Source organism: Neophocaena asiaeorientalis, unplaced genomic scaffold, assembly GCF_003031525.2.
Source record: "Neophocaena asiaeorientalis asiaeorientalis breed wild unplaced genomic scaffold, Neophocaena_asiaeorientalis_V1.1 scaffold104, whole genome shotgun sequence".
Classification (NCBI taxonomy): Eukaryota; Metazoa; Chordata; class Mammalia; order Artiodactyla; family Phocoenidae; genus Neophocaena; species Neophocaena asiaeorientalis.
In genome coordinates, this window is record NW_020175679.1 from 1,872,725 (window position 1) to 1,881,327 (window position 8,603).

An 8,603-nucleotide genomic window follows, 5' to 3' on the forward strand; every position below is an offset into this window, starting at 1 on the left:
CGGCGGCGGCGCCATGTGGAGCGGCCGCAGCTCCTTCACCAGCTTGGTCGTGGGCGTGTTCGTGGTGTACGTGGTGCACACCTGCTGGGTCATGTATGGCATCGTCTACACCCGCCCGTGCGCCGGCGACGGCAACTGCATCCAGCCCTACCTGGCGCGGAGGCCCAAGCTGCAGGTGAGCGCGGGCCTTCGCACCTGACCTCTGATCTCGGGCTGGGCGGGGCCGGGCCTTTCGCACCTGAACCTGATCGGGTCTGGGCTGAGTCCTCTCCTCCCCGCCCCCGAATCCTAAAGCTCCTGAGCCCGCACGCTGGCCCCCGTGCCCCTCTTCACCCCATCACATGGCGTCCAGAGTCCCTGTACCCCTGCCTCGTTCATCAGGCAGCCACACACTTGAGCAGGTTGTTCCTTTGCAGCAGGCGCGTCCCGGAACGTCCTGTCACCGGGCGGAGTTGTGTCCCTTGCGGAGTTAAGATGCACCTTTCCCTGTGTGGCTGGTCAGGTCTCTGTGTGCTTTCTGCCAGGGGCCTTGCCCAGCTGACTTTCTTGACGTCCTTTCCAGCTCAGCGTGTACACCGCCACACGGTCCAACCTGGGTGCCGAGAACAACGTGGACCTGGTCTTGAACGTGGAGGACTTTGACGTGGAGTCCAAATTTGAAAGGTATGGTTGTGGACAGGGTGACAGGCAGGCATCATTGACGTTGAGATTGTTGACAGGTCAGCGTTCTGCATGTGAGGAGGGTACCACGGAGAAGCAGCGTCACCAGCCGTCTCGTGCACGGTAGAGCGTTTTCATTGCAGGGGTGTGTGATACGCACACAAGCAAACTTTTTTACTTGAAGGTAGCAGACGCCGAGTTTGTCCTTCAGGAAGTAGCTTACCCAGCGTCTGACAGCTGTGGGATACGGTGCGGCCCTGGGGAGCTTCCAGAGGAGTGGGGATTATGGTGGGGACTACGTGGGGAACAGAGCTTACACACGCAGTTTCCCACAGAAAACAGCTTGTGTTTTCCTGGCAGAAGTGGTTCAGTTATGTCGTCTAGAAGGGAAAGGGGAAGGGGGCGGAGGGAAGAATTTAGCAGAAAATCATAATTAAGTGAAATATAACTTTGCAACAGAGCAAGCAATATAAACGTTGACGTCTGTGGAGTGACTTTGTGAAGCTGTATTTAAGCTATGGTTCTAGTTTCTTAAATTCCAGCAAGTTTAATTTTAAAGATCATGTGTTTGTCACAAGTTCTCTTCTTCCCTCTTGGTTGTCTGGGAGGCGTCAGAGTGAGCACCTTGCGGGATACACATCCTCTAGCCGCTACGGGGGCGGGGCAGGGGGCGGGGCACACACATTTGGTGTTGGCCCCCTTAGCCTGTGACCTCAGCGCCAGGAATGCAGGCCTTTCAGCTTTTGGGCAGCTGCCGTGCTTTCAGGGTGTGTTCCATAAATGTGCGCACTCAGGACTTCAGTAACAGCCAGGTAGCTGGGTTTCGTTTTTAGTATCTCTCAGCTAAAATTCGTTGGTTTTGGTCGGCAACAACATTTTTTATAGAAACATTTGCATAGTCTCCACTTTGTGTACACACACACAACATAACGTGTACGTGATTGAAATCATCATTTGTTTTGTTGCAGGACAGTCAATGTTTCTGTTCCAAAGAAAACCAGGAACAACGGGACGCTGTATGCCTACATCTTCGTCCATCACGCCGGCGTCCTGCCCTGGCACGACGGGAAGCAGGTGCACCTGGTGAGCCCGCTGACCACCTACATGGTCCCCAAACCGGAAGAGGTGAACCTGCTCACTGGGGAATCTGCCACGCAGGTGAGCGGTGCCGGCTGAAGGAAACCTGCTGACCCCCTTGTAGTTCACACACACGTGTCTGCACATACGGTTTGCATCTGGCGCTGGACTGACTGCTGGGAAGTGAAGCGATCAGATGTTACTGGCACATACGTTTTCAGCTCAGTAACTTCTCATGGGTTTGCAGATAAATTTATGTCGAACTAGTGACCTGCACTTTAAGTAGTTCAGTGATTTTTGTCTTTTATTTTTTCTGGCTGTGCCGTGTGGTATGCGGGATCGCAGTTCCCCAACCAGGGGTCGAACCCGTGCCCCTTGTAGTGGAAGCGTGGAGTCTTAACCACTGGATCGCCAGGGAAGCCTGTTCAGTGACTTTCTTTACCCAGATGCCTTCTCAGGCCACAGGACCTCTCAGCCCCCAGAGAGCGTGTGTGCACCCCAGTGGGTCCAGGGCAGCCCCTTCTGCAGAGCTCAGCTGCAGTCAGAACTTAGAGTTGGGAGACACCGCGCTGTGTGTAGGACAGGACAACGCTTGAATTTTTATTCTAAGGATATAACTCAAAATTATGAAAAAGGTGTGTGTGCAAATTGTATCTTGTACACCCATAGAAAGCTGTACGTACAGGGAAAGGCTGGAGATCGCATACGCGGTCATTACCGCAGTGGAGGGTGGGACAGAGCGATCCTGGTATTCGGGTCCGCGCTGAATGCAAGGGAAGTCATCCACGCCAGGGGCGGCAGCTTTCCAGGATGTGTCTGCAGCTGTCTCGTGTGTGTCCTTGGAAAGACCCCTCAGTTCTGTTTCCCCGGGGACCGCACGACACTGCCTCATGGGCCTTTCTGGGGTGCCAGGCGGGGGTGTGAAGGGCGGAAGGAGTCTCTGGGACTTACAGGTGCTGAATAAACGTTAGCTGTCGCTACTCCTTGGGAGGCTGTTTTCAGTGTAACTGTTAGTGCTAAATTGTGGCTTTAGGGAGGAGATAAATATTAATAGGATGACATGATTCACAGAGCTGCTCAGTTAGATCTGAAATCAAGGTTTCCTTGCCGGGCGGAGTTTGTTTCTGAGTCGGTAGCTTTAGGCTTTTTCCCTAGACACGGACATGCCCCTTTCCAGACAGCGGGGTGGAGCTGGTTTAGAAGCGTCTCCCTTCAGCCTCCTTGCAGAGGGCGGGGCTCTCAGCTCCAGCACCTCCTGCAAATGTGCCGGAGGCTCGTCCTTCTCGGAATCCTTGCTCCGGAAGAGGGCCCGAAACAGGAGGCAGTGAGATCCAGGACCCCGTGGTGCGAAACAGCACACCCTTTGTCTTCTGTTGGGAGAAGGAAGTGCGGGTATGAGAGTCGGGGAGCTGGCAGCTGTGGGTCCTCCCATATGCTCCGCTGGCCCTTCTTACGGTTGTGCTCTCGGCTCGTGGGCTGTTCCCAGGTGACAGTGCCAGCACCCTGCTGCCTCAGACCCCCTGGGCCCCTCCCGCCCCAGCCTTGGTCTTTTCGTCTAAGTCAGTCCTTACGTGTAGCAGCAGATCGAGGCTGAGAAGAGGCCAGCGAGTGCCCTGGACGAACCCGTGTCTCACTGGAGACCAAGGCTGACCCTGAACGTGATGGTGGATGACTTCGTCTTTGACGGGGCCTCCCTGCCCGCTGATGTGCATCGGTACATGAAGATGTAAGTGCTGCTGGTCTGGCCGCTGAGCTGAGGCCCAGACGGTGGGAAGGCCACCGTAGTTCACGTTCACCCGCCCAGCTTTGCGCATCGCTCGTTCACTCCCTGAGCGGACAGCAAAGGGGTGACCTGGTGGGTGGGGGGTGGAGGGATCGAGGCCAGCCAGAATCCCAAAGCAGATGAGCCGTGCCCACATTCCTGAGCCCTCTCTGTGACGAGGGGCCTGGGGTGCTTCCTGGAGCACCCCAGCCTGTCCCTCCTCCCCGGGGGTCTTGCTGATCATGGCTGCCGCCAGGATATGGAAGGGAAGCGATGACACGACAGGCAGTCATCTTGCCCCTTGCTCTTGGCAGAAGCTGGAAGGGAAAATGGAGAGCCTTGGTGAGACCCTATTCCTCTGCACCCTGCACGGGAGGTTTTGTCCTGTCTGCGTCCTGTTAGCTCTGACTCGATTACCTTTGCTTAAAAATTGATTGTTAGGTTGTTCTGTTCCCATCACTTGCTCTCGTAAGCACGACCGTTAAAATTGACCGACTTAGATTATCCCGTGTGTCTCCACTTCAGGGAGCCCCCCTGTGAGATCACAGCCTGTCAGTGGGTCGTCACATAGCACCTAGAAATGGCTCTGCTCAGAATTGTTTCCTTCTTCAGTTTCCAGTGGGTCCTGTGGTGGTGTCATGAGGTTTTCCCTTTTGTAAAACTGAAATCTAATTTCTGAACGCATGATCCATTCACACGGTTGAGTGTGAAAGGCACAGAAGGGTCATGGAGTGAAAGCCGGGCTTGGAGGGTCGATGGGTATTGGCTTCTCACCACGTCGTGGGCTGCCCCGTGTCAGCGCACACGTGGCCCCTTGCTTCCCCTCGCGTCCTGAGTGGTGTCCCACTGTGCGCATGGTCCCCACCTCCTCCTGGTGGCAGCTCTTAAGGGGAAGAACGTAGCTCACGGCGCCCCTGCTGCCCTGGGGAGGCATGTCCTGGGACTCTTGCGACCAGAAGCCACTGAAGATGCGGAGAAGTGAGCTCTGTGAGGTCACCCTGGGGGCCCGGGAGCTCGCTGTAGCCTTGAAATGGCTTCAATCCCCCAGGATCCGGCTGGGGAAGACAGTACACTACCTGCCCATCCTGTTCATCGATCAGCTCAGCAGCCGGGTCAAGGACCTCACGGTGAGTAGCCAGGGCTCCCTCGGGCCTGTGCGCGGCTCGGCCGCTCAGGCGGGCCCCCAGCTCCTGCCCGGGAGGCGCCAGCGCCCGGGGCTGTGGTCACGAGAAACGCGCAGGGCCCGGGTGGTAGGCGGGAGGTCAGGGTGCCAGGGCTTCCTGGGGGAGGCGCCCTGCCGGGGCTGCGAAGACAGCTGGGGCCCCACAGGAGGAGAGCGCAGGGGAGACGCGGCCTTGGGTCCGGGCAGAGCGGCGTGCGTGGGGCTGGGCTCTGACAGCGCCCTCCCCGCAGGTCATCAACCGCTCCACCACCGAGCTGCCCCTCACCGTGTCCTACGACAAGATCTCACTGGGGCGGCTGCGCTTCTGGATCCACATGCAGGACGCCGTGTTCTCACTGCAGCAGTTCGGTGAGGCCGCTGGGCGGGCGCCCCGGGTTCAGGGGTCAGTCCAGCCCGGGAGCCCCGGAGCCCGGCTTCCATTCCGCCTGTGCGATCGTCCCCCTTGAAAGGGCACGTGTGGCCCGCGGAGCTCTTCCTGCCGATGAGGGGTAGCCCGGCCAGGGCTCTGGTGTGGAGTCGGCGGCGTCCGTCTCACGCAGGGTCTCGGTCCTTCGCAGGGTTTTCAGAGAAGGACGCTGACGAAGTGAAAGGGATTTTCGTCGACACCAACTTGTATTTCTTAGCGCTGACCTTCTTCGTGGCCGCGTTCCACGTGAGTGGTCCCGGGCCCTCAGCGGGGCCTGCCCCCCACCCCGCTCAGGAGAGGGTCTGCACCTCGGGCGCTGACCAGCTGAAGGGCCTGGGGCTTCGTCTGCTGCTTTTGGAAGCTGTTTTGAAAACAAATCCAAAAGCAGCGAGATCGACGAATGGCTTTGTAAAACAAGCGTTTCCTCGTGGGAGGTATGGTGTGGCAGTTCAGAGAGTGACGGATCAGCCCTGCCGGCAGAATCCCCGTTAGACACCGCGGCTGGGGGCTCGGCAGGGGGCAGGGCTGAGGCCGCGAGGCACCGGCGCCAAGCCGCAGCCGGTTCCCAGGGCCTGGGAACGGGCCGCCAGTGAAGCCGAATCTCGCCAGAGCTGTGCTGGGAGACACGGGTGTTACTGAAAGGCCAGCATCTCAGGTCGGGCCCGGGCTTGTCTACACAGCTCGAGGGGCTCATCGCCATCCTGTTTTCTTTCCAGCTGCTTTTTGATTTCCTAGCGTTTAAAAATGACATCAGTTTCTGGAAGAAAAAGAAGAGCATGACAGGAATGTCCACTAAGGCAGGTAGGTGCTCCGAGAACGGCCCCCACCCTCAGGGCCTGTCCCACGCCGCTGATACAGGCAGGTGATAAACCTACAGTTTGCGATCGCCCGTGGCCAGTATGGCTCCTGTTCGGGAGGGGCTTTTAGATCCCCTGTGGTGGCAGCCCGGGAGGGTGCTATGTCCGCTGTCGTGGTGAGCGCCACGGAAGCCTGGGAGCACGGAGGGCAGGCGACACGGGTGCCGGTGCTCAGCGCCCGTCTGTGTCGGTTCACAGTCCTGCTCGGCTCCCGAGCTGGGTCTCCAGCAAGAGACGGTTCTTTTCCTCCTGCGGAAGTGACACCCGAGTGGGTGCTCTGGGATGCTGGGTGGCCCCCGAGTCCAGAGTCCGTGTCTCGGGGTCTTCTGTCATGACCTCTGGCTTCCTTGTGGGGGAGGGTCCCCCGCTGAACCCTCCTGCGCCCTCCCCTGGCCTTTTCAGCCTGTGGCACGAGCGGGGCTTGTGGGTCCCGGGGCCTGAGCTCCCGGCGGGGAGCTCCCTACTGGGAGTGTGTCCACGGCCGCGGCGTCTCCTAAAGCACAACCTGAAAGGACGAAGTGCAGCCTTTAAAGGACAGATGCAGCCCCGCAGGGCCCGTGTGAAAGCAGGAGAGCCTGGGATTAGCGTGCGGGGTCCCCGTCGGGAACCAGTGTTCTTAGCACGCTTCCTGTGTCTCCTGTGTCTGTCAGTGTAGCTTACGCACGTTCACCTGCTGAGGTTGCCTTCTGCTGGGGCCGTAGCCTTTTGTCATCGTTTTGCATTTCCCGTCGCCGCCTGTGGTCCGCGGTTCCTTTGTAGTGGACAAAGGGGCAGAAGCGGTCGGGGTGCTGGTGCGCGGGGGGGGCCGCTCCCCGGGCCTCAGCACAGCCCGTTTCTCCCCAGTGCTCTGGCGCTGCTTTAGCACCGTGGTCATCTTCCTGTTCCTGCTGGACGAGCGGACGAGCCTGCTGGTGCTGGTTCCTGCGGGCATCGGGGCTGCCATCGAGGTGAGCTGCCCGCCGGGGCGCCGGTCTGAGCGCCGTGTCTGTGGTTCCGGGGCCCAAGCGCTCGGCGCAGTCGGGACCCGCGTCACTGCCAAAGAAGTGGCCGCCGGCGCGGCAGCAGGGCGAGGGCGCGGCTGCCGCGGCTTCTCGGACAGAGCTGCCGATGCCTCCACGTTTCTCGTGGCCCAGAAGCTTCAGCTTGGCCCGTCCGTCCATGGGATGTGCTAACGCGGTGGCTGAAGCCCGTGCAGCTCTCGCTGCGCTGGACGCCGTGCGAAGCAGAACGTGTGATGCAGGGGCAGTGGAGGGGGCGGCAGGCCTCTGGCACCACCCTGACCGGGACCCTCGGCTGTGGTCGTATTCCAGGGCCCCTGCCAGTGGGCACTGGCTCGCACGGCTGTCGGGTTGGGGGCTGCACTGGCACTGCCCATCGAGGAAGTGCTGGCGGGACCCCCCTGTGGGCACTAGTCACCGTGCGGAACCGACCTCACGGCCATGGTGCAGGTCCCACTTTAGGGAGGGTCCTGGAGAGACCCGGCCACAGCAGGGCGTGGGGCTTGGGGTCCCCTGGGGAGCAGAAAGAAGGTGCCAGGGCGAATCTGGGGACAGGCGGAGTGGGGCGTCAGTGCAGGTGGGCTGGGCGGGGGGACGGCCCGACCAGCGCCACCTCAGTGGTCCCGGGGAGGGGGTCGGGTCCATGTGGGCACACAGGCTGGGTGGGTGTGGGCTGGAGACCGGGGGCTGGGCTGGGGCGCGAGGGCCCCGAGCGGCCGGTGCCCTGGTCAGTCGCTGTCCGAGGAGTGGGTCCTGGCTTCTCCCTGGCCCTGGAGCCTGAAGTGTGGACTTTTCAACTTCTCAGCTGTGGAAAGTGAAAAAGGCCTTGAAGGTGACCGTCATCTGGAGAGGCCTGAGGCCCTCATTTCAGGTAGGGACCTAGCCGCACCCTCTCGGGGATGTGTCACCTCCTGCGGCTTCTCCCAGCCCACCTCCTTCATGTTTCGGCCGGTCTGCTCGTGCAGGCCGACTGCTGATGCACTTCCTAGCTGCGTCCTGGTGAGATGCAGGTCACCGTGAGGGCCGGTGATCGTCACGTGCTCACGTTGCTGACCTTCCGACCCCGGGGGCAGCTTGTCACCTGCAGACCCGCAGGGAGACGCAGGGGCATCTCGGGGCGAGTGGGCGGGTCACCGCACCTCTCTGCAGCTCTGCCCACGAGGCTCCGGGGCTCTCTGATGCGCCCGGGGTCCCCAGGCGTGGGCCCAGCACCCAGCGCGCTGAGCAGCACGTCCACCTCCGTGACCGGGCGGGATGCTGGTCGGCCAGGCTCGGGTGGCGCTCCCCACTCCTGCCGGGGGGTGCCGCCACGTGACAGCGCAGTTCCTAGCTTCCCTGAGAGCCGCCCTTCGGTGTGGACTTTCCTGGGCAGATTCGGGCGGGGGCTTGGGCGTCACTGTGAGGTCCGCGGTCGGGCAGCTCACTCTGCTTTCTGTGACAGGCCTTGGGGGTTATGACACTCCAGGTTTCCAGGTCGAGGGCAGGGCACTCAGATGGGATGCGTCTTCTCTCGACCTGAGTCAGCCCAGTGAATCCACTTTGATTTAAGAGCAGTGTCTTCACTGCAAAACTCAACGGAACTGGGAACAGGAAGCGGCGCGAGGAGGGCCGCACAGGCCCACGGGCCTGCTTCCGCCTCGCGTCCCACACGGTGTGGCTC

The 8,603-nt window shown here is 60.5% G+C and overlaps 1 protein-coding gene across 2 annotated transcripts in view; it reads left to right on the forward strand.

Annotated features, from left to right (window-relative positions):
- The first annotated feature begins 6 nt into the window (after positions 1 to 6).
- The window catches only part of CLPTM1L (CLPTM1 like), a 12,690-nt gene continuing 4,093 nt past the window's right edge, over positions 7 to 8,603 (forward strand). Inside the window, exons 1-10 of one of the 2 annotated variants that reach the window (XM_024731961.1) lie at positions 7 to 175; positions 563 to 663; positions 1,629 to 1,818; positions 3,318 to 3,463; positions 4,548 to 4,626; positions 4,913 to 5,030; positions 5,240 to 5,334; positions 5,805 to 5,889; positions 6,789 to 6,892; positions 7,749 to 7,814. In XM_024731961.1, coding sequence (XP_024587729.1) covers positions 14 to 175; positions 563 to 663; positions 1,629 to 1,818; positions 3,318 to 3,463; positions 4,548 to 4,626; positions 4,913 to 5,030; positions 5,240 to 5,334; positions 5,805 to 5,889; positions 6,789 to 6,892; positions 7,749 to 7,814 — 1,146 coding nt within the window. In that variant the 5' untranslated portion in view covers positions 7 to 13. Of the gene's footprint in view, positions 176 to 562; positions 664 to 1,628; positions 1,819 to 3,314; positions 3,464 to 4,547; positions 4,627 to 4,912; positions 5,031 to 5,239; positions 5,335 to 5,804; positions 5,890 to 6,788; positions 6,893 to 7,748; positions 7,815 to 8,603 lie in introns of both variants that reach the window. The other variant, XM_024731960.1, reaches the window with a different exon arrangement.